The 26438-nt window shown below is 42.7% G+C and overlaps 1 protein-coding gene across 3 annotated transcripts in view; it reads right to left on the reverse strand.

Moving 5' to 3' along the window:
• The window catches only part of LOC133258395 (phospholipid-transporting ATPase IB), a 492425-nt gene that overhangs the window by 149369 nt on the left and 316618 nt on the right, over positions 1 to 26438 (reverse strand). For all 3 annotated transcript variants that reach the window (XM_061434934.1, XM_061434933.1, XM_061434935.1), the window contains 3 exons: positions 13553 to 13627; positions 5923 to 6045; positions 3912 to 3990 (listed from right to left, as the gene is read on the reverse strand). In XM_061434934.1, coding sequence (XP_061290918.1) covers positions 3912 to 3990; positions 5923 to 6045; positions 13553 to 13627 — 277 coding nt within the window. The remainder of the gene's footprint in view (positions 1 to 3911; positions 3991 to 5922; positions 6046 to 13552; positions 13628 to 26438) is intronic.

Consider the following 26438-nt stretch of genomic DNA (forward strand, 5'->3'; position numbering starts at 1 on the left):
GACTAGGGTGCTGCTGCAGATGCAGAGGGGATGCTGGAAATGTGTGCAGTCATGTTTTGGTTCACAGCTGCACAAGGATGGGGGGAAAGGCGGTGGGGAGAGGGTTCACTGTCCAAGGCCAGGGAAGCTCAGGGTCTGGAAGTGCTCACCAAAGGCTGAACAAGATCCTGAGTCCACCCCTGCATTCCCTTGGGAGCCACTGCCCGAGGACTCTCCCAGCTCCCGGGCAGCACGAGCCCTGTGTGCTTGTGCTCCCTGTCAGGAATGCTCTTTCTCCCCTACTTTCCCTACACCTCCCCTGCCCTACCTGCTCACTCCCTGCTCCTTTTTTAAGAACGTAAGTACTACTTACTTCCTTGGAGAAGATGCTTCCTTGACCCACTAGACTAGGTTATGTCCCGGTATTACAAGCTCCCCAGCAGCCTGTCGAACACAGCACACTGGCCATTAAGCAATTACGTGCATAATTCCTGATCATCTAACATCTTCTTCCCGATCATCAGCTCTGACCTCACAGAAGCCCCCAGACAGCAAGACAAGCTGCGTTTTTTAGTGTCCACCACGCCCTTGGCACCCGGCACATCATTGGTCTGCTATGATTCTGCTGAAGGACTTCTTCTCAAGACAAGTTCTCCCTTCGCTAAACACATCCCTAGTCCCAGGTTTAACCCTCCTTAAGCTCCCTGGAAGAGCTGAGGACCTAACCAGGACTCCTGCTATCAGTTTTCTTTCTCCTATCAGCCTTACAAGATATGATGGTTTTAACTTCCCAAAATTGCTCTGCTCGCAATACTCAGCTCAATCTAAATGCTACTGACTGTTCAATGCTTCCAAATGGAGTCCTGGCTTCTTAACATTGCATTCCAAGCTCTCTGCAGTTCAGCTTTCACCCACCTTCTCCAACTCTTCTGCCTTCCTCCCTGTAAGGAATGAACTTCTCAAGCTCTCCGCATCTGTCCTGAATCACCCCCTTCATTCAGCTCTTCCCTCCAACCCTGGCATCTTGCTCTGCCTGGACTTCCAGGCTAAGCCTACACGTTATCCCCTTCAACAAGCCATGAGTCATCCTAAACGAAAGACATCTCTCTCAGCCCCCTGCAATCTGAGAGTGCTTCCTCTGGATTTTACTTGAGAGTTACTTTCTGCCTGCACTAGAATTATCCACGTCCCTTACCAGACTTCAAATGCTTTGACAGGAAGACCCACATTGCCACGTTTACCCACCACCCTCAGACTCTATCACAGGGCCTTGGACATAAATATCACATCAAAGAATAAGGCTGAGGGACATTGTAATCATGTTTGTGGTGTACTAATAGTGAGAATTTAGGAATGAATCCTACAATTTTCATTCCATTTGTTAGAGGACATCAACTAGTGACCAAGAACACCACAGCCTTCTGTTGTTCTTTACCAAATAGACTTCACACTTGGTATTCATTTCACCTTCAACAGTTTCAGTCAAAAGGTTACTGTTTATAATATAACCTAATGAAAACCTCTATGCAGAAGGCTTAATAAATATGAAATATGATGCTAACCATGATGGCAATTAAAAAATGGAAAAAAGTCATCCTTTTGGTTGCTAGGCAAATTCCTAACCTGAATGAAGCAGATAAAGTGAAAGTCACTCAGCTATGTCCGATTCTTTGCGACCCCATGTACTATACAGTCAATGGAATTCTCCAGGCCAGAATATTGCAGTGGGTAGCCTTTCCCTTCTCCAGGGGATCTTCCTAACACAGCGATCAAATCCAGGTCTCCCACATTGCAGGTGGATTCTTTACCAGCTGAGCCACAAGGGAAGCCCAAGAATACTGGAGTGGGTAACCTATCCCTTCTCCAGTGGATCTTCCCAACCCAGGAATTGAACTGGGGTCTCCTGCATTGCAGGGGGATTCTTAACCAACTGAGCTACCAGGGAAGCCATGTGGTGGAAACTACCTGGTGACACCTCGTAGGTAAACTAGTAACTGTTGGGGAATCTATCTTCTTTTAAATACAGACCACATTGGGAGAGTGGATGGATTTACATGATGTGATCTAGGTAAACAATAGTGATCCCACCAAAAAATACAAGCCGCCATCTCAAAGCACATGATGATGACTCAGGATCAGAAAACCACCTGATCAGACGGGGCCGCACTAGCTCCTTCTGAAGCGGGCAAGTAAAGGACCATCTTGGAAAACTTCTATGAGTCCAAAGCAAGCACCACGTATTTACAGAGTCCCCGTAGACATAAGAGGGTGGTGAGCCTAGAGATAATACCCAGAGTCAGTACGAGTACGAGTCTCTTGCTATTCACGAAAGGCTGGGCTTGGGGACCAGAGGACACGTACCAAAGCCGCTCTTGTGCTCAGCAGACAAACTGCCTCCCATCACCAGCCCAGCCTGATACAAAGACAGCCACTTTATCACCAAACTGCCAGAGCTTCTAATACAAAGCACAGTCAACACTCTTATATTTGTAAGCTCTTAATCACAAAATCATTTCAAAATATTGGGTTGGTCAAAAGGTTGTTCAGGTTTTTCTGTATGATCTTATAAAAAAATTAAAAGAACTCTTTGGCCAACCCAATAAATTAAAACCACTACATGTAAAGGAAATGGCAACCACTCCAGTAGTCTTGCTTGGGAAATCTCATGACAGAGGAGGCTGGTGGGCTACAGTCCACGGGGCTGCAAAGAGTCGGATAGGACTGAACCACCTAAACAACAGCAACACATAAAGATGAATCACAGGAAAGTTTCAAAGAATGGTTCATCTAGAATGCCCCTTTGGGGGTGAGGCTAGAAGCAAAAAAATTTACTTTCTCATTTAGAGACTTTGGCGTGGAGTAGGCAATGGCAATCCACTCCAGTAGTCTTGCCTGGGAAAGTCCATGGACAGAGGAACTTGTCAGGCTACAGCCCACGGATCGCAAAACGTCAGACACGACTGAGCACACACACAAGTAAGCAAGAGACTCAGGGGCCCTTGAAAGAAAAGGAGGTCCGATGCAATAGAGAACAAGTCATAAGGTATGTAACACATGGGCTGTGCGTGCATATTCTCTAACCATCAATATTTGACAGGTTAAAGCACATCAGTGAGGATGAATCATGTCCGTCTGAAGCACAAAAACCACTGACACAGAAACTGGGAAGAAGAAACAAAGAAGCTGGGAAACTTTATATCCTTTGGTTCTCTGAACAGTCAGAGGCCTTGTCTAGTCAACATTTGGAGTAACTTTCCCCGGAGGTATTATTACGATTTGAGAGGAGTAATAGACGGACATTCTCGTAATACATTTTCATTTTTTGAGGCTAAAAGGTATGTCTCTTTAAGAAGCCACATTTTAGATGCATTAATGAGAACAAGCACACCCTCCTCCAGCTCAGCGAAGGTTAAAAACAACTGGAATAGTCTGGCCTCCAACAAACTTTAAACATTTGCTTGATAAGTGTACATCAAGGAAAAGAGACTTTCAGAAAACAGGGTATAAAATTATACTCTCGTGAGATTTGAGTTATTTGGCATAGAGGTGCGTCAGGCTTGGAAAACGAAAGCCCAAGTGATTAACAGAAAATTTCAAACTCGAGGGCAAGAGGCATTGATGTTTCATTATAGTAAAGTGCTTTTCTTCAAGATCTTTGACTCAAATCGTTATTAAAAATAAAGTTTCAGATTCTTAGTATTTAAACTCTCCAGGCAACTGGAAAGAAAATGGGTTCTTAGAGCCAGAAGGGGTGAAACCTACAAGCTATAAAGCCGAGACTAGCTCTCATTAGATGTTACGTATGTTTTTCTTCTGAAATTTGTTCCTGTGATCTCTAGGCCTGTGGAACTGGGGAAAAAAGTTGTGAACAACAGGCGTGGAGGGGCTGCAAAGCTACTTGCTGAGAGTTGAATCACGAAGCCATTACCTACCATGCTCCAGCGCTTTCATGGGAAACCAGAACAGGATGAGTGAGTGGACCAAGGCGTTGATGCAGTGACCCCAGAAAACCTAAGGGAAAACAGACCGAGGCTGTCAGGAACTGCCCACACTCTTGACCTCTGTGTGGCTCAACAAGCCCCTCACTGTCAGGGATGCAGGCGGCAATCCCAGCTCCAGAAGGCGGAAAAAACCAATTTCCTCCTTTTTAGCTACAAATGAGCCGGCTGTCTCCAGATTATATTCCTCGAGTACAAGGACCTAAAGAGATATTCACATATACACAAGACAATATACAATCTATCTACATCCGAAAAATAAATGATCATCCATTTCCTTTAGAACTGAAAGCAAGACAACAACATTTTACCATCATTCAAAAAAAGGGGTAATAGGTCACACTGGGACTGAAGAGACTTAAACCATACTTTTGGAAAGCATTAAAAACATTTAACATGTGAATTCTCACACAGCATGCTCACTCTCTTGTTTTACCCCTGAAAATCCCTCCCATTTTCGGTTTTTAGGATTTAGATGAATAGCATTCAGAGTTAAAGATTCTCTTTAACACTCGAAAGGTCAAACAACAGAACTAAACCAGCAGTTTCTTCTCAATTACGGATTCATAAATGCATTTCAACCATGCCTTTAACCCTGAGATGAAAGAATTACTAAAGCCGGATGGAATTTCTTTAAAAATCTACACATCATACTAGGAACTGCCATATAGCTTGATCTTAACTAGTGACGGGACAACAGAAAATGATGAGAAATGATAAGACAATGAAATCTTCCTACTTTAATGTTCATGATTTCCCTATCTCTTCCCTGCCCTCTACATCCTACCCGCCCTCATCTTCAAAATGCCTGCAGGTTGGTCTCCGATCACCCTCATCTCTGCTACCTTTCCAGTGGGTCCACTCCCTACCCCCATCTTATGCAGCCTTTGAATTCAAACTCTGTAAATCACAGATTTGATTCACATAAATGACGCTGAACAAAGAGACCGTATTTCTCATGGACAGAACCACAGTGAACAAGGACACAATCAGTCACTCCCATCTCCTGTGTGTGGAACACACGAGATCCAGTAGGATCCCTCGTATTTTTTCTGGATGTGGACACAGCTATCATGCTTTCCCAAACACGAGGCCGCTCTGAAGGAGGACTGTCATGACAGCTGGCTCAGAACAAGGTGTTCAGGGACCGCTCTTTGCCCAGGACTCCCGGATCACCCTCTCTCAGGCCCCAGTAGTGGTCACGCAGGCTGGTCACACACTCAACCAGCACGAGCTGTCTTAACTGAATGGGGCAACGAGCCTCAGTTCCAGCCCCTGAAACCCCTCCCACATGACCACTGGAGATGGAAACACAGCAAATGCAGGCATGTGGGCATCTCTGCCTCCAGCCCAGCGGGCACCTGCCCTCCTCAGGGTGGGTCCTCACCGCTGCCCCCCAGACGTGGCTGGTGGGCCAGTGACCCACCAGACCCCTTGGTGACTCCTGATCGGAGGACCCTGAAACACCTAAGCCTGCTCCTACTCAGCTCAGTGCTGGATCCCTACTCCTTGTCTGTCTAGATGTCTTCTCTTTACCGATTCTCCAGACTGAAATACAACAGCCACGTCTGACTTGATTCCTGCATTCACCTCTGGCCAATTCTCCTCACTGGCTGAAGGAATATTTCCCTGTCACTGAGAACCAGGCAGTGATGGAGCAAGGGCCGTGCCACGTGATGTGGCTCACTGGGACGGGGGAGGATTAGATCCCATAGGCCTTGGGGTGTGGGGGCCACTGGCCACATGGCCATCAGAGGCTCAGGTGGGGAAGAAGGCTTTGTTAAACAGGAAGACTGGATGCTTCCTGCCTGATCAGGCAGTTCAGATTCCGTGGGTGTGCTATTCTGGGGGAGGTCTGGGGCCTCACCTTCCTTCAAGGGCCCCCTCCAAGCATCGGCGGGGTCACCAGCCTTTCCGAGGGGTCCCATGTACACACGTGGCTCACCTTGGTGTTGAAGCCCTCGGCGTTCTGGGTGATCTTGTAGAGCTGCGGGAACCTCAGCATGCTCTCCTGGCTGCAAGACCTCTCGAAGATGCCCAGCGTGAAGGGGGGCAGTGCCGTGAAAATCTGCGGAGATAACAGCGAGCTGTTAGCAGAGGCCCTTCTGACTCCTGCAGCCCTGGAGGTTCAGGTCGATGTGATGACGCCGTAACTTCAGGTCAAGTCAAAGCCTAGGTTCAGGGACTCCCTGGATACCCTCCCATCAGAGAAAATAAACGAAAGGTCATTTTACACTATTGCCTAATCAGCATAAAATTGACATGGAACACTAAGACCAACATCCTAAAACTGTGATTGGCCAAGAGCTCTGGTTCAAGGAACAACTGCCTTCCTTTGCAGATTAGCTGTGACTTCAAACCCGACACAGTGGGCTCTGTGTGGTGTGGGCGTGTTTTTCTGTGAGAGCCAAGGCCCCATTTACCTTGATTTTATGCTCACTTTTCAGGAAGCACAATGTCCTTCACCCACTTACTCAGTCATTTTACTGGGAATACATGATGGGTTAGATACTGTGATAACCCCCAGGAAGGGAGAGATTTAAAAACAGAAGAAGGAAGAAGGCAAAGAAGCAGGTCCCTGATCCCTTGGAATTCTATCTACTGCAGAGGTGGGGACGCGGCAGCTGGCAACAGGCACGGAACATATATACACAGCAGCGTGCTCTGCAAAGTCACTCCTGGGGAGACGATGCAGGAAGCGGGGGAGTCAAGGAAGGATGCTTGGACCACAGAGCCTCTGGCCTGGAAGGTACTGCACCTGCAGAGTTTGGCAGGAGGGCAAGGGGTGTGAATGGGAGGGGACAGAGGGCAGCAACCCCACGGACGAGCACCCATCACAAAGTTCTAAGGCTCAAACACACACAGAACATTTGGGGGGGACCTTGAGGTCATCCAGGGTGGCCGGGGACATGGCACGAGACAAGGCTGGGATGGAGACAGAATGACCTCTGGATATGCTGAGCAGACGGTGCTGACCTTTGCCTGTCCTCCATAGCATGTGACAGGCTTGTATCTGTGTTCCAGAAAGAGAAAGCTGAGTGCTGAAGCAGAGGGCTGGAACAAGCATATTATTCCAGGCCGGCAGATCTACGGGCCACCTCCTCCTCGGGTATGAGCATGGGTTGCTTTCTGCTTGGCACGGACCAAATCCGTACCCCGCAAGCCCGCCAAGCTCTGGGGGCCGTGAGAACTGAATGTGCATCTCGAGAGAGTGCTGAGTGCACATCAGTTCCCAGCAGCCTAGACGTCTGGCCAGGAATCAGCCTGCCCTGAGTCTGCTGGGACAAAGCAACCAGAGTGTCGTGGGGTGAGGCCCGGGAAAGTGGCCGGCTCCACCTTCAACTGGGAGCAGAGGAGATCAGCCCTGGGATGTCCAAGTTCTAAAGATCTCAAGGAGAAAAAGATCTCAATGACAAACTCTACAGGAAAGCGCCCCACAGTCATCTCAGAAGCGCTGCACACTCAGTGTGTATATAAACTCACCCTCACTGTCAGGCTGAAGGAGCAACCCGCACATCATTTAACAGCCGGCTGTTTCTTCTTTTCCTTTTTTCACTTGACTTCCTCCTCCTACCTACTTCAAATCTTCTGGCCCTCTGCACCCCCAGGCTAACTACCTGCCAGATGTCTCACCTGGATTGTAGTGCGCACACACACACACACACACACACACACACACACACACGTCAGGGATCATTACTTGTTTTTCAGAAACAATCCATCATACACACTTTCTTCATTGTATTTTTCTCATTAAACAAAACACCACGGGAAGCCCCCGAGTTCCCAGGGTTTGACCCTAAAGCAGTCATTTTCATGCTCACATAATAATTCATACTATAAGTGGACCATATTTCTTCAGCCATCACCTATTGATAGGCATTCATCTTGTTTCCAGTTCTCTGTTGCCACAACCATCATGTAATAAACACCTAGAGTATATTATAATATCTATCCTGTATCTTTTATTTCTCTGTGAAGGATTCCCAGAAGTAGGGCTGTGAGATTTTAAAAAACAAATACATTTTTAACTTCATAGGATGCTGCTTGGCTGCTTCCAGAAAAGGTCCTAATGGTTTCTCTCTCCTTTCATGAAGGACACAACCTTTTCCCTGCTTTCCTATCAGCAATTGCTTGTTATATTCTATTTAATACTCTCCACTTAGAAAAACTGAAGATATTGACTACTTCTAAAAATAAATATTCCCTGGAACACCAGTGAGTCTGACCATGTTTTCATGTATTTGCTGGATGTGAGGATTTGGAACTGTGTGCAACATCAGGTCCTTTGTCCATTTTCAATTCATGGTTTATCTGCTTGTCTAAGAGTTCTTGAATTCTGTCTTTCTATTACAAAATTTCCTCCAAATACACTTTTTCTCTACTGGCTTTCTTTATGGTTTCATTTGTCATATACAATGCTTTCAATTTCTATAAGATCAAGAATAGCTTCTCAACATGCAATTACGTCAGGAGTTTCTTGCAGGATTTTTATAGTTTTACTTTTCAAATTTATGTCTCAATGTTTTTTGAAACTAATGTATCTATGCTGGATAAGAAAGGAGTCCAATTTTATTTTTTGCCCTATAAATAGCCAGTTTTGAGGACACAATCCAAACTTTTTCACTATGCTAAAATATCACCTTTGACATTTACTTATTAAATTCTCACATATTACAGATCTGGAAGCTGGGATTTAGTGCTAAGTTCCCTGACTATCCGCCCAGTTCTCTCAGTACCAGGTTGATGCGGTTGTGGCAGCTTTACAGCACGGTTTGATGTTTAGATAAGTCTACCCTCTGATCGTTCTTTCTGAACATGCTTTGCATATTTACTCTTAGGCAGGCACCTGTTAATTCCATTTATACTTCAATATCATTTTATGCAATTCCCTTCCCCTCCCCCCTCTCCCCCAAACAATCATCCATCAGGATTCTAATTGGAATCACATAAATTTACACACTAATTTTGGAAGGGTTGATACTATACTAAGTTTTTTATGATACTGTGTGAAAGTTGCTCAGTCGTGTCTGAGTCTTTGCGACTCCATGGTCTATACAGTCCATGGAATTCTCCAGGCCAGAATACTGGAGTGGGTAGCCTTTCCCTTCTCCAGGGGATCTTCCCAACCCAGGGATAGAACGCAGGTCTCCCACATTGCAGGAAGATTCTTTACCAGCTGAACCACAAGGGGAGTCTTCAGTATAAAAATTATTCCTATGAAATGTAGAGTTCTAATTGCTATTTTGAAAGGACTTATTACTCTCCTTCCATTTCTAAATCTTACTGCTAAACTAAACAAAAATAGCTAGTGATTGTCAGGTCAGAAAAAGCTATTGGTTTTCATGTATTTATTATGAATCTAGTCACCTTATTAGATTTTCTTATAATTTTATCATTGTCTTATAGTTTTATAACTTATAATCAAAATCTTACAATTTTATAATTTTTTTATAATTCTATCATTTCTTTACTGATATGTTTTGGGCTTTTTAGCTGTACAGTCATATGAACATATTTACACAGCCATTTTTGGTTCACATATTTGTATAAGCACATAAATATTTTACTTTATCCTAGTATTTGTAATAGGTATTTAATTTTCTTGGCAGTTGCTGAAAATCCCCAAACAATGGTGAATTATATAGCAATGACAGGAATCCCTGACTAATTTCTTATTTAAAATGAAACAGTTTTAGGATTTTACCATTTATGGTAGTATGGTACTAGTTTTTCATAAATAGTATGCATTATAGCTGATTGACTTCTTTATTATGTTACTTAGATTCCTTATTTTAGGACTGGAAATTGGATTGACTCAATAACTTTTGCAGCATCTACTGATGGGATCACATTTTTCTTCTTTATTTGGCTGATATAGTGATATTTAGAAAGTTTTTTAAAGTTTTGACTCTCCTACATTTCTGAAATAAACCAATTATCTGTCAAATATTTTATCCTTTTGATACGCCATTGAACTCTATTTGCTGACACCTTATTTATAATTTGTACATTTCTGTTTATAAGTGAAGCTGGGATCAGTCTTCTTCAAATTCTGCTGGCTTGATAAAATTAAGTCGTGTACATTTCTTTGTTGTTAAAAAGTCATCTCTTCACAAAAAAAATGGATAAAATGTAACTGAAATCCATTTGATCATGGTAGCTTTTGTCACTGGTGGCTTCTTTGGTCTCATCCTACCCGTAAATAAAATGGAGAAATCTGACTGTGGATATAACTAACATCTAATAGGGTAGCACTGATCCATGACTTCAGGATATGGAGGAATCTGAAGTTAGTTTCAGAGCTATTTAACTCAGCCCTGTGAGAATTAAATTGGGAAACAGTAATTTGCCGCTTTAGCTGGTTTGGCGAATCAAACATGAAGAGTTAAGTACTGAAGAAGGAACAGCAATATTGCTTGAAGAAAATGGGAAGACAGACCCCAGCCCAGAAAAGCGCCCACTAGCATTGTCTCAGATGTCACTAACTGCCTCTTGCCCTGGGTATCTGTGGAGCAACCTGGAGGGGAAGGAAATACTAAACAGAAGAGTAATGACAAAATTGGAATATGGGCTGGTAAGGGCTTCCCTGGTGGCTCAGTGGTAAAGAATCTGCCTGCAGTGTAGGAGCCAAAGGAGACCCAGGTTTGATCCCTGGGTTGGGAAGATCCCCTGGAGGAGGGCATGGGAATCCACTCCAGTATTCTTGCCTGGAGAATCCCATGGACAGAAGAGCCTGGCAGGCTATACCCGAAAGGGTCGCAAAGAGTCGGACACAACTGTAGCGACTTAGCATGCATGTATGCATAGATTAGACGGCAGTGTTGTAGCCATGTTAAACTTCATGATTTTGATCATCACACTGTGATTACATAAGAGAACTGTCTTACCAGCTATGCATTTAAGGATAAAGCAGAAGGGACATGATGTCTTTTTAAAAAAAATTTTTTTTAGTAAATTGCTTATTTGTTATTTATTTGGCTGCCCTGGGTCTTAGCTGCAGCATGTACAATCTAGTTCCCTGACCAGGGATTGAACCCCGGCCTCCTGTGCTGGAAGAGCAGAGTCTTAGCCACTGCACCAGCAGGGAAGTCCCAGGGACATGATGTCTTAACTGATTCCCAATTGGCTCAGAAATACATGTATGGCAGTGTGTGTGCATGTTTGACTATATGTGCACGTGTGAGTGTCTTGAGAGAGAATGCAAGTGGGGGCAAAATGCTAATAACTGATGGATGAAGGTATCTTTCTATCTTTTTTACATCTTTCCCCTAAGTTTCTATTTATTTCAAACAAAAGCGACCCAGACAATTTCCAAGGGGGCGGGCAGACTTCCAGTCCTCAAAAGCACTGGCACTTCCAGTGACTGACTGAGAAGTCAGTGACCCTCTGAGCCCACTGGACTTGACTGTCCCAACTCTCTGCCACCACTTCCTGGTGACCGACTTCCACACCGTGGCAACAGGGTCTTTTCACCTGAGAATTCACTTCTCAGCTGCAATATCTCTCTCCTCTGGATTTTAAAATTACAGTTAAAAAAATACATCCCAAACCCTTGGGGGTCAAACTTTAATGTAGATAACCACTGCTAGAAAGTTTCTCTAAAAATGTTGTTTTGTTTCTCAGTATCTCTGGGAAACTCTTTGTTAAGTTGGGATGGTGCTCAGGAATCCACATTGTCAAAGAAATCCTGGTGATGCTCATGCATGTGGTCTGAGGACTACATTGACCAAAACTGTCCCACAGTCCATCAACATCTGATGTATCATAGCTACGAGTTTGCTGGATGAACCTGAACTGCCCAAGATGGAAGAGAACTAAGGAGAGGATTCAATGCTCCTGCCTGAGCATGAAAACAGGGCGAAACTCCTTCTATTGTGTAACCAGGTGATGTGTATTTCAATTCTTAGTGCTAAAGCACAGCCTCTTAGGTCTCAGCCTTCCAGTTACTAATACTATACGTATGTGGGCCAGGGTTGGCCTTTTCCAATACTAAATCACTGTGGAGCAGTCAGTATATTTCCCCTTGAATGGTCACATAATTTTAACCTACTCAAAACACTTCTAAGTCCTGAAAAGTTAACAGCCTGCCCAAGGGGAGGCCCTTTCTATGTGGTAGGTGGTTAGACTGGCTTTTCTAGCACAGGTGATAAACGGCCATCAATTCAGCTCTGTTCTCTCCACTTGTCACTTTTGTCTTTGGGGGCATAATTATTAGCAAAAAATGTACTAGTGTACATTGTGGTGAGTAACACAGTTATCAACTGATCATCCAAGATCTGAACTTGGTTCAACACCATCTTAGTCTCCACATATGACCCTCTTCATCTGTTGAGTTCTACAGGGCTGAAGCTCTGTGTTCTAGGTGTTGTATGTAGTATTTTATTAATATATAGTGCACCTAGCAGAGTGGCTACTTAAAAAAAAGGGACTGAGTAGATGGATGACTTGAATATCCAGCCACAAACGTATATGCTGCTGCTGCTAAGTCGCTTCAGTTGTGTCCGACTCTGTGCGACCCCATAGACGGCAGCCCACCAGCTTCCCCCGTCCCTGGGATTCTCCAGGCAAGAACACTGGAGTGGGTTGCCATTTCCTTCTTCAATGCATGAAAGTGAAAAGTGAAAGTGAAGTTGCTCAGTCGTGTCCGACTCTTAGCGACTCCATGGACTGCAGCCTACCAGGCTCCTCAGTCCATGGGATTTTCCAGGCAAGAGTACTGGAGTGGGGTGCCATTGCCCGCTCCACAAATGTATATACAAACTCTAAATATTTATAGCACCATGATTTATATGATTGCATGTCTGGTAACTTCCATCTATGCCTACCTATGACAGCTGTTTCAGAGTACAAACTCCCCCAAGGCAGAGAATGTCAGAGTAAGGGTCCAAAACAAGAGTGTGGAAGCACAATTCAAGAAAGGTTGCCTTAAGTTACACCCCTCGCCAGGAAAACAAAAAGCTAAGTAGCTACTTAGTCATGTTAGCCTATAGTTGATACTTATTTTTAGGTTTTGAATTCATTACAGTCAAGTAACGAAATGAGAACTCGAAAATCATAAAAAATACGAAATAAGCTGAAGACCATTTGCCACAGGAGCTGGGAGTCAGAATTCATTACTTTAGCACTAACTGTGGGAGAAAACATCCATTCACAGGGAAACATATGCTTTTAAGAAGGACAGAAAGGACAGCAGGTTAGGCTTTGTACATTCACATCTGTGTTGATGGATTCAGAAACGAAATTATGGAGCAGAATGAGTTTAGACACAGTTCAGAAATTTTTTTTCTGGAGCTGCAAACATGGAAATGTTGCCCAGGCATTTAGTCAGGAGGTAACAAGGGTCTATTATCAAGATATATGGGTTAATAATTTCATGGGGTTATTCAGGAATGATCTGCGATGATTGAAACCATGTGTGGGGAGTTTGTGCTTCTGCAGGATGTGTGGCAGCAACGGAGGCCCTAAAGATCTATGTGAGCCGTGGATGCAGATGAGGGACTTAGCTCCGCGTCCCAGACACAAACAGCGCGGCCCCGCACGCTGTCAGAGGGAGAGGGAGAGTGCTTACTTACCACGTTGTACAAGCCGATGCACCAACGTTCAAATAAAATCTGCCCAGAAAATCCATTAACGAAGGCAAACCAAAGCTGAAAGAGAAGGAAGTTCATGAAGTTTTATATCAATATTGACCTAAATGTTTCCATTCACTAAAGGAATCGTGGGGAATGTGGACCACCAGCTGGACACAGCTGCCGAAGGACATGGAGCCAGAGGACCGAGGTTATTCTTCCATAAAATACAGATTCCCAATATCACAAATACCAACATTTTAAGGAAACTGTACATTGAAGGCATTCATTGATTTTAAGAGTTAGCATGCACATATTTATAGAAAAGCAATTTATGTTTAATTTATATCTAATGTTTCGGTCAGCACGTTCTCAATATGGGAAGGAGCTCTACTTCATGTTCTTTTCCCTATAAAATTGACTTGATAAATATGACTTATCTTTGTAGGACTTTCAAATAGATAAAAGTAAAAAAGAAAAAAAAACAGACACTCCACTGTTGGTCACATGTGTTCTTAGCTCATAAAGTACTTGTGTGCTCAGTCATGTCTGACTCTTTGCGGCCCCATGTACTGTAGCCCATCAGACTCCTCTGTCCATGGAATTTTGCAAAGAATATTGAAAGAAGTTGCCATTTCCTCCTCCAGATCTTCCCGATCCAGGGATTGAACCCACATCTCTTGCATCTCCTGCCTTGGCAGGCAGATTCTTTACCACTGAGCCACCTGGGGAACCGAATTTAAAGATTAGCCACCCCTAAAACAGCAGTTTTATCCACATGGCCTCCCTATCATGTGAGGCCTCGGCAATCAGTGTTTCAACCAAACTTTTAGTGTAATGAGAGTCCAGATCCATACAAGATACAAACACAATTATAAACCGTTTTAAGGGTCTTAACCTAATTTTCCCAAGATTGTGTTATACTTTTCTTTGTCATTTTCTCAAACAACTGAGTGAACATTGATAAATACCTAGCAAACAGAACTATTTTATCACTTATTTCAGTTAATTCATTGGTTTTTGTTGAAAATAGAGTAGTAATATTTTTACTGCCCTCCCCTCCCTAATAGCAACTGAAAGCAGAAAACATAATTGAAAACAAAAAAGAAATAGCTATTGTCAATGAAACTATGAGATAGCCTTAGTTAAAACTACAAATGACATAGAATAGAAACTGATCAGTAAGACGAGAATGTCAATAGCAGATAAAACCTTCAGAGACAGGACTTCCCTGGTGGTTCAGTGGGTGAGAATCTGTCTTGTAATGCAAGGAACCTTGGTTTGACCCCTGGTTGGGGAACTACGACTCCCACACGCTGCGTAGCAACTATACGTGTGCACTGCGACTACTGAGCCTGTGAGCTGCAACTAGAGAATCTGGTGGTGCAATGAAAGGATCCCACGTGCCACAGCTAAGACCCGACACAGCCTAGTCAATTAATTAATTAAAAGAAAACAGAAAAAAAAATAAAAACCCTTCAGAGTAAAAAGGTTTCCAAGAAAGAGGTGAATCAAGCCCAGAAAGAGCAGAATCAGCTCTTATTTTGAGGGTAAGATTGATATACGGATGAGTCATGACTGATGTCCTGAGACTGATTCAATAGCAGGCACACTGAGTTCAAGGGCAATATACATATATATGCCCCCTCTCCTCATACGTGATGGAGGAGGAGAATGGCAGGGCCCACTAGGGAGCAAAGGGCAATCAATTTGGCAGATGCTAATTGAGGTAAACCGAAAAGAAATAAATGCAAATTCACCTAACAGGAAAGCTGTAACACAGAGAAATTCCCCCTGAGGTGTAGAGGCCTCCAACTCACCTGCAGAGGAAAAGCGGTGGTGAGGGAGGTGGGCACGACTGCAAAGGGACAGGCGACCCATGTGGAAGAGACAAAGCATTGATGAGAAAGTGTTCTGAAAAACTCTGAAGTCCCCTCCCCTAGACGTCATTACAAAATAATAAAAAATAAACATAATAATATGACATAAATAAATGGTCAAATATGAAACAATCTCCATAGAAAGAACCAGTTCAAAGCACAGAAAAATATTTCGAATGCTCTCGACAAGCCTAAAAGAGCTAAAGAAGATGTGACCTTTCCCTGAAACAAGCTGAAACAAGATGTGTAAGATATCAAAGAGGGAAATAATAAGAGGCTGATGGGACAGATTAAGGACACATAAAGGAAATAAAAATGGGCTTCCCACATGGCACTGGGGGTAAAGAATCTGCCTGCCAATGCCAGAGATGCAAGAGATGTGGGTGCAATCCCTGGGTTGGGAAGATCCCCTGGAGAAGGAAATGGCAACCCACACCAGTATTCTTGCCTGGAGAATTTCATGGACAGAGGAGCCTGGTGGGCTACAGTCCATGGAGTCACAAAGAGTTGGACACAACTGAGCATCTGAGCACACGCACAAAGAGAAACAAAACGCAGGATGGACACGGCTGAAACTAGTCTGGGTTGGGTAGTAGAAAAATGCTGCACAACGGACAAAAGTTAACACTGAATTTAAGAGAAACTGACAGCCTCCCAAATATAACAGCAAAAGTCCGAAAAGGTGTACCTTTAAAAAAAAGTAGACTAGAAACAAATGTTCAAAGATATAATAGAAGAAAAATTCCTGAAATGGTCTAAAACCTTACTCAGCCAATAAATACAGAAGACACCGTTTGTCCCCAGAAAACAAAACAACAGCTACAAAAAGATCAAAACCCATGTGTACCCTGGTGTATCAGTTAATGACTTTTGAAATTTTGCAGTATCAACTCTTTAATATATTCAAGCAGGAAAACCAATTAGCCTACAAGGGGAAAAGTCAAGTTGGTGTCATGTTTCTCCAGCACAGCGGACAATACCAGAAGTCAGCAGGGGGTGACTTCTGGTATTGTCACAAGGTCACAAGCCCTTAGGGAAATAAAGCATGAGGAGAATTTCAGCAACAGGTAGAAACCAAGGAAACAGCAAGAGCTGAAAACATAACATAAAATGTGATGACAGAAGTAATACCAAATATGTTACATTAATAATACACTGAACAATGCTGAATGGATTAAAAATATGAAACCCCAAATACATGCTAAGTACAAGAGAAATGTGAAGAAGAAACACTATTCAAATAAGATTGAATTCATAACCCTAACCTACAAAGTCCTGCAATGGACGAGGCCCTCGCCTGCCATCTTGAGGTCACTGTCCTTCCTTACGGAGATGTAATGGCCTTCCACTGGTTCCTATGAGCACCAACGGTGGATCCAGCTTCATTACTCTGAACCCAGACAGAGGCAATTATGTCAACAGCATTTGGTTCACAAGCCACCTTTATCTCACTCTGTTGAAATGCCCTTTATAATGTTACCACAGTATTTAGGAAAAGTTTTAGGTTGTTTTGGTCTCACTCCATATACTGAAACTAATTACAGATGGCTTGAATACTTAACCATGACACCCAACACAAAGCATTAGGAGACAGCAGGAAAAAAAGTTATTTTTTTTGTATGTGAAATTGACTCTCTATAGGACATTAAGTTCAGAAATCATACAAAAAGAGAAACACATTTGGAACACTTCTATAGAGACAAACATTAATAAAGTTGAAAGAAGATGAATAAGCAGTATATATAAATTTGTATTTGTAATATCTATGAAGATCTAACTTCCTTTCTCTATAAAGAGTTACTCAAATGACAAAGGAAATGCCCAACAAACTGTTAGGAAAACAGGCAAAGCATACACATGCAGTGTGATCACAGGACACAAAACCACTTATAAACGTAAGAAATCTCATTTTTTGTGAAACACACACACAAAGGGATATCATTTTTCACCCAACAAATGGTCAAAGATTTAAAAGTTTGACAACCTGAGAAAATAGCTACTCTCATACCCAGATGGCAATACAGCACTGTCCACAAATATGTTTAATATATTTTTCCTTTGATCTAGCAATTCCACTTCTAGGAACATACTCTATATCTTATAGCTATAATCATAGAGCATTCAACATAAAATACTAATACTAAGGGGTTCAGTTCAGTCACTCAGTCATGTCCAACTCTTTGCAACCCCATGAATTGCAGCCCGCCAGGCCTCCCTGTCCATCACCAACTCCCGGAGTTTACCCAGACTCATGTCCATCGAGTTGGTGATGCCATCCAGCCATCTCATCCTCTATTGTCCCCTTCTCCTCTTGCCCCCAATCCCTCCCAGCTTCAGGGTCTTTTCCAATGAGTCAACTCTTTGCATGAGGTGGCCAAAGTATTGGAGTTTCAGCTTCAGCATCAGTCCTTCCAATGAACACCCAGGACTGATCTCCATTAGAATGGACTGGTTGGACCTCCTTGCAGTCCAAGGGACTCTCTTCTCCAACACCACAGTTCAAAAGCATCAATTCTTTGGCGCTCAGCTTTCTTCACAGTCCAAATCTCACATCCATACATGACCACTGGAAAAACCATAGCCTTGACTAGATGGACCTTTGTTGGCAAAGTAATGTCTCTGCTTTTGAATATGCTATCTCAAAAGCATAACTTTCCTTCCAAGGAGTAAGCGTCTTTTAGTTTCATGGCTGCAATCACCATCTGCAGTGATTTTGGATCCCCCAAAAATAAAGTCTGATACTGTTTCCACTGTTTCCCCATGTATTTCCCATGAAGTGATGGGAGCAGATGTCATGATCTTAGTTTTCTGAATGTTGAGTTTTAAGCCAACTTTTTCACTCTCCTCTTTCTCTTTCATCAGGAGGCTTTTTAGTTCCTCTTCACTTTCTGCCATAAGGGTGGTGTCATCTGCATATCTGAGGTTATTGATATTTCTCCCGGCAATCTGGATTCCAGCTTGTGCTTTTTCCAGCCCAGCGTTTCTCATGATGTACTCTGCATATAAGTTAAATAAGCACGATGCTGCTGCTGCTAAGTCACTTCAGTCGCTTCAGTTGTGTCCAACTCTGTGCGACCCCATAGACGGCAGCCTACCAGGCCCCGCCGTCCCTGGGATTCTCCAGGCAAGAACACTGGAGTGGGTTGCCATTTCCTCCTCCAATGCATGCAAGTGAAAAGTGAAAGTGAAGTCGCTCAGTCGTGTCCGACTCTTAGCGACCCCATGGACTGTAGCCTACCAGGCTCCTCAGTCCATGGGATTTTCCAGGCAAGAGTACTGGAGTGGGGTGCCATTGCCTAAATAAGCACACTCAGATGGTTAATATTCATTATCTTGATATAGCAGAAGTTGTCTCTTGGGAGTAGTATGGAGACTCACTCATACCTCTGTGAACTTTTTAAACATGTCCATGTTTTATTTAGATAACTGTTTCAAGCAGTTATTCTCAACTGGGTTGATTTTGCCTCTGAGACACCTGACCATGCCTGGAAACCATCTGAGTGTGTTATTGACATCTGGTGGGTAGAGGCCAAAGATTCTGCTAAGTATCATTGGATGACCTGGAAAGCTCCCTACAGCAAGGAACTGTCTGGTCCAAGGTGTCAACAGTGCCACTACGGAGAAAGCCTGGATGAAAGAAATAGGTTCATGAGGTCAACATGATAAAGTTTTGAAATAATATTGTAATATGTTTTTCATATGCAAAATAACGCCACATGACAGACTGCAGGAAGTCATGCTTGTACGTGTGCATGTACAAGGTGGGTTTTCAGAAAGCTTTGCTTCCTTTTGAGTAACTCCCCTCTGGGCTGACCTCATACATAGAGCCACAGGCCCTACACCTTAGAGACTGTGGCAGCAATGGATGTGACTGCAACACTGGACAAAACGAGATCCCTAAACCAGAATATATCTTGATAAATTATCACTGAGATACCACTTTAAAGACTGAGTGAATTTCGTGTAACTGCGACAGTCTAGTTGTTGAAATTCACGGTAAGGAAAAAAACAAATCCTAAGAAATCAAGCATGTCTTTCTCAGCATTAACCTTCGCCCTGAGCGATCCTAACCAAGTCACAATTTTCAATCTTCACTTCAGATTAACATCCCTGATTAGCTGAATGTTGAGATATTTCCTCTAAGCAGGCAGTGTTATGATTCTGTCCAAGTTGGCCCTGGCTGAGCCGCATGTTTCTTCCAAGATTTTTGATATGTTTGTACTAATTTTTATCAATTGCAGGTGCTGCAGCTTTTTAAGAGGCATAAGCCAGCTCATTTTCAACATTTCCAATTTAGTTTCCATCTTCATTCAAATAATCCATCATTAGATGATTAGATCTGTTTATTTCATTAGAAATATTTATTTGGGAGAGGAAAAAAATTAAAACAAAAATAAACAAAAATACACAATTCATCTCCTAAATTCAAAATCCATGAGCTGGTTTTCTCTTACGCCGTAAACACTCAAACTTGATTTTATTTTGGCAAGATCTCCCTAGGTGAAATGGAAAAAGTAGAACACACGGTATTTTAAAATATTTATATAAACTTACTGAGTTTTTACTTTATTTATCCACGAGACAGGTACACGACGACTCCCTGACACACTGTAAAATCAGACTTTCACACTGGTTAGTCATATACAAATGCTAATTCATCTACTAAAACAGACAGCACTACCCATTCGCAAACATCACCGTCAATTTTGGAGCACCAGGGCTCCAAGCCGCACACCCAGGCACACAGCCTGCAAAACAGACAGACCGCCCGCCCTCTGTAGTGGGGTTACTTGGACCATGGCTTGCTACAGTCACTAAATCTTACTCTTCTGGACTAAGGGGGCAAAGATTCCTCTGCCTTCACTCTGCTGTTAACTAGGAATCATATTAAATGGCTGCAGTCAAAGCGGAGAGCCAGGCTCTGCCCGGAGAGCCTCATACTTGTGAGGTGGTGGGAAGACTGGCCAGCAACATGGTTTGCCAAGCTCCTGGGGTTTCTCCTGCTCAAATGCAGTGCTGTTAGGAGCAAACTGACCCAAACTTATTAAATGGCTTTTCCTTCTTGGAAAAAGATCCTTTCTTGCTTTAACTGCTGCCCCTCTGCCAAGAATGCAGTAACCGTCCTGGCTGACTGCATAGACTCCTGTCTAGGGTCCCGGGCGCCACTGTACCACCTCGGCAGTTAGCCCAGCTGCCGCTCAGAGTCTGAGCCCCCAGCCCACATGCTTGGGTGATGGTTTCACCCGGGAATGGGCGGACCTGACCCTCAGTTTACTCTGCTCTTCCCAGACCCACGGTAGAGGGCTGAAGTGGAAAAGTACCCTCCAGAGAGTAGTTAAATAAATCAGCCACAGTTCCTCACTAACATGGCAGCAACACTGTGATCTACTGATGTGCAGATGGGTCTGAGCCGATCAAAGTCAAAGCGCTACAGTCTTCTTGGAATTCGATCTGGCAATATGTATTAGGATAGAAAAGAAGCACACACCTCACCTAGAAATTCTATTTTTAGAAGTTCATTTCTCATAAATAAAAGCACCTGTATGTTAAAATATGTCTTCTTTTGCAGTACTGTTAACAGTGGAAAAACAGATCCCTTGAAGTTCTTTATAAGGGGGGGAATGCAGCAAGTCTGTCTTTTAAAAATGTAAAATCTATGTGTACGTGAATGAAGGAATGTGTGCCAGAGAATCAGCATGGAACTGACCAAAGAAAAGACAAAATGAACAGGAAAGTCTGTAGGTAGGTAGTTAGGAAATCAAGGGAAAATAATTCAGGGGTGCTATGACAGAGTTAAGAGTTATCAGAAATAAAAATAATAGAACAGTAAAAAAAAAAAAAAAAGCACTAGGTAGGGGGACTTCCCTGGTGGTCCAGGGGTTAAGACTATGCCTTCCAGTAGGGGGCGTGCAGGTTCGATCCATGGTTGGGGAACTAAAATCACACGTGCCTTGCAGCCAAATCGTAAAATGGAAGAATATTGTAACAAACTCAATAAAGACTTTTAAAATGATCCACATTAAAAAAAAAAACCTTAGTAAAAACAAATAGTAGCAAAATACCCTAGAAACGTCCCCCTTCAAGATGTTTTGTCCAATAAAGATGGGACTAAGTGGACAGAATTAAATGAAGACTCTGGTAATAAACAGGCTGGCTTCATCTCTGAAAACTATGGGGTTTTTTCTCTCTGGGCCAGTCCTGGACAGGCCCAGTGCTAACAGCAAACACCACATGCTTACAAAACTTCTGAGGATTTTTTTTTCAAGGCAAACCAACACAAGAAAGTTACACAGTGATGTGTATAGAATCCACCTCTTGTAAAACTACAGCAAAAATGCTGCGTGTTTATGTATTTCTATGAACGCAGAGAAAAGCATGGAAGTGATTATTAGTGCAGAAATAGAGGTGGATGAGGAGGGAGTTATTTTTCTGTACACATTGCTACCAGACAACAAATACGCATTCCTTTCAAGAATTTCGTAGAAGAAAACACCTTATTCTCTGTCACTTCACCATGCTCACTTATCTCCTGTACTTTCTGTCGCCTTGTTACCTATCTGCCCCATCCTCTGAGAGATGTGTGCAGCCAGAGATGATATCAATCACACCCACTGAATTTCTGTGATGGGGGAAGCTTCCTTAATTCACCTCGAGCTTCTTGTTTTTACGAAATAAATGGAAAGAAAACCACCCACTGCAGAACTGTCGTTGTCATTTCTGACACTGACGATAAAAGCTAATGTGTATTTGATGCTTACTCTGCACAGAAACTTTGAGCACTCTACGTGGAGTAAATCATTTAAACCTCCTAGAAGTCCCAACAAAGGCACGGGCTGCGTTTCACGAGTGACAAAATCAGGGCACAGAGACGATTTGTGATATTATGATTGCTACCAAATAGTTGTCTGATAGACTGCTGTAGTTATTAACAGTAGACCCTGCATAACAAATCAGTGATTTTTTTAAAAAAAACATTGATATTAAGGTGATTCAGAATCAAATCAATATTTATGGCAACTCACCATGCTGTTGACGGTTTCAGATGAGACAGGAACAAAATACTTCACAACTATAAGCATGTAAGAAGTTTAAAAAACTTATTAACAGAATGATCTCAGTCTTCAGCTTCTAATAACATGGAAGGAAGCTAAGTCTCCTTTTTAAATTAAGATAGAAACTGCCTTGAAAAACATGCCACAAAACAAAATGCAACCACTCTGGTTCTAAAAACATTTTCCTCCAGTATTTTAAGCTGAAATATTACAGTCTTTCACTAATATGGTTGAAACCAACCCAGCAGACAAGAGTAAACCTCTCACCTTTCATTATCCAAAAATTTTTAATATAAAATAACATAAATTAATACTAATGTGACCATCTAAGTTATGTTTAAAGAGATTAGAATGTCAACAGAATAAAACAGAATTTGTTACCTGCAAATAAATATAGCATATGATGTGCATATAGCAATTTTCTTGCTTCAGTTTAAACATTTTCTTTTCCATTAAAATCCCAAATGATGGATGATGTTGAGCCTTATAGCCCAAAAGACCCATAAGTTGGTAAAGTTAAATCTGGTAAACAACCTCAAAGTCTCTTTAATTTTTCAGGGCTACCAAATGCCTCCTTTTCTGCAAAGTTACGTGCTTGTCCTATGGACTATCAGGTAAATACAGAAACATGTTTCCTTCCCATAAAGACCATAATACCAACCAGATGGAGTATGCACAATTAAATTGATTTTTAATAAGGAATTCTTGGCACAATAGAAAGTAATCGCTCCAAATTGTGTCAAGGACTACTTACATTTTTTAATAGTTCAAGGTTTAGACTCTTAGCCCAAATCCCGTGCTCCAGTGTTACGAGACCAAACAGCCCTGGAGACTAGTAATGAAATAATGAGCCTTTCGTCTGGGATAACTGATGCTGGAACAGTGGCAGGGGGTTTATTGCAGAAGGGGTAGCAGAAATATGAATAAGATCATTCCACTTATGGACAGGACCTATGGCAAATATTTGGGATCTTGTGTTTTATAACCAATAAAGGAGTGCTCCTAACATATGAAAGGAAAGATTTAAGGCCTGGCTCCACAGATGGGGACTGGAAGAAGGCAAGAGAACGCTGATGCTGTCCCTCCACCTCCACAGGTCATCTAACACCTGCAACCTGGGTGAGGTGTGACATTTCTTTTCCTTATTTACTTGTTCTGGAAAGTGGGGGCAAAGGACTGTCTACCCTCTGAGAAGGATTAGAAAAATACTATGTATTTTTAAAAATTCAGTTATTGAACTATTTCCTAAGACTCTGCTTCAAATTATGTTCTGTGCTATGTGTAGCTGGTACAAAGGTGAGGCAGACATGTCCTTGCCCTTAAAGACTCTCTCTGGTTGAGGACAAGTTTGGGATGGAAGAGTCCTTTGGTAAATGGATTCTGTCTACAGGAGTCACTGCAGCTTTTCCAAAGGTGGCAGGTACTTGGCTGGGTCTTGAAGTATCAGATTCCGTCATCAACTCACAGGGGCAGAGGGACAGTAAAGGCAGAGGAAAGACTTGCATGTAATTTTAGCAGATGTGAATTTCCAGGTGGCTAGAACAAGGGAAATGAAGTGAGAGGAGAGGGCTGGCTTCAGACTCTGAAGGACATTACACAGCTGTTCTTCAAGAAGGTGAACAGCGCTGCACACATTGCCTTAGAGGAATGCCCTAGAGAAATATGCATATACAAGCCTGCAACTCTCTCAATATACACTTATTTATCTTACTGTGGCAAAATACACATAACATAAAATTTACCATTTTAACCATTTTAAGTGTGCGATTCAGTGGCATTAAGTACACTGGCATCGTTGTAAAACCATCACCATTATCCATCTCCAGAACTTTCTCATTGTTCCAAACTGAAACAGTTCCCATATCTGCCATATCTATCCCAATATCTGCCCATTTCCTCCTCCCTCTAGCCCTTTGTAACCATTCTTCTGCATTCTGTCTCTGTGAAATAACTACTCCTGTGGCTTCATATTGGAGAAGGAAATGGTAAACCACTCCAGTGTTCTTGCCTGGGAATTCCCATGGACAGAAGAGCCTGGTGGGCTACAGTCCATGGTGGTCATGGAGAGCTGGACATGACTGAAGCTACTGTGTGTGTGTGTGTGTGTGGCACTTCATGTAAGTGGAATCACGCAATATTTGTCCTTTTGTGTCTGCCTTATACCTTTAAGCATAACAGTTTCAAGGTTTATCTACAATGTAGCAATTATCAGACTTTCAGTCCTTTTTAAGACAGACTAATATTTCACTGTATATATAGACCACATTTTGCTTATCTCTTCCTCCACAGATGGACCCTTGGGTTGCTTCCACCATTTGGATACTGTGAATAATGTTCCTATGAACCCTGATATCCAAGTATCTATTCAGGTTTTTGTGTTTGATTCTTTTGAACGTATATCCAGAAGTGGAATTGCTGGATTGTATGGTAATACTGTGTTCAACTTTCTGAGGAACTTCTATACTGTCTTCCACAGTGGGCACACCATTTAACTTTCCCACCAGCAAGGCACAAAAGTTCTAATTTCTCTATATCTGCACCGACACTTGTTATTTTCTGTGGGTATGTGTGTTTTAAATAGTAGCTATCTTAATGGGTGTGAGTTGTGTGAACTGGTATTTCATTGTGGTTTTGGTTTGCTTTTCCCTAATGGTTAGTAATGACCACAACCAGAGGTGGAGCTTGGAGGTGAGAGGGCAGAAGACAAGTTCGTTTTGGGGGTGTGTTAATGTGCAGAACCTATGGGCTTGGCTCCCCAGGGAGAAATCCATAGTGCGATGCTCAGGGGAGAATCTAAATAAGGAAAATATTTTCAATATTAATAAATAGGTAATAATCATATCAATGAGAGTAGAAGACACCCAGTGAGGGACCCTGGGTTAAAAGAAAGCCAAGGATGGGCCTCTGGGTGTCAGCAACAGTTATAGGTCAAGGGTCAAACACAGAAGCAAAGCAAAGGCACTTTGCATGAAATTTTATAAATGGCACTTAAAGTTTATAGCTCATTTATTTCACTGCTGAGTAAATATTTGCTCATGGGCCAGGCACTTCTGGACATCCACCCAGAGGCACTTACTTATATAAGACTGGCCAGAACAAGGCACACAGTCTGGCCCAGAACAATCACTCTGGGGTTGTGGGGGGAAGGGTGGGAAGCTATAGGGGAAAACGTTATAGACGAGGTCAAGTTAGCCCAACATCCTTGTTTGTCCCATCAGATGATAATGTCCCATCAGATGAGAAGCTACATGAGACAAAAGCCAAAACCATGCTTTGTAAAAGCACTCCTACCCTGCCCTCTGTACCAAAAGTGATGTTCAAAGTTCGCGACTACGGGACCCTCACAAGTGGCAGTTTCCTCAAAGGTCCCACATTTGGAGCTGCTTCAGTAGGTTTAATCTCAGGATCTCTGAGTGAATTAATATGGGAAATATCATCAAGAGCATCCCCTCTCTCAATCAACACCACATATTCGCCCCAGGCCTCACCAAGTTGTCAGTACAGGGCAGAGTGATGCTGGTGAATGAGCATGGAAAACCTTCTTGAGTACTTTTCCCTTTTTCTTCTCCCTTTTCTTTGCCCTCAGCTTTTATTTTCAGAAGGGAAAATATCTCCTCAATAAATTCATAGCAATCGAGCTACTATGATGGCATTTTATTGCCTTTTATTTAATTGTGGCACGATTCATATTTAGAATATAATTTTAAATAATTTGGGAGCACTAATACAACAGCTTGTCCATTTTAAGCACGTGTGTATGTATGGTCAGTCATGTTCAATTATTTTGCAATATTATGGATTGCAATCCATTAGCCCTCCAGGCTCCTCTGTCCATAGAATTTTCCAGGCAAGAATACTGGAATGGGTTGCCATTTCCTCCTCCAGGGGGAATCCTGATCCAGGGATTGAACCCATATCTTCTGCATTGGCAGGCAGATTCTTTACCATTGTGCCACC

This window comes from Bos javanicus, chromosome 12, assembly GCF_032452875.1.
Source record: "Bos javanicus breed banteng chromosome 12, ARS-OSU_banteng_1.0, whole genome shotgun sequence".
Lineage (NCBI taxonomy): Eukaryota > Metazoa > Chordata > Mammalia > Artiodactyla > Bovidae > Bos > Bos javanicus.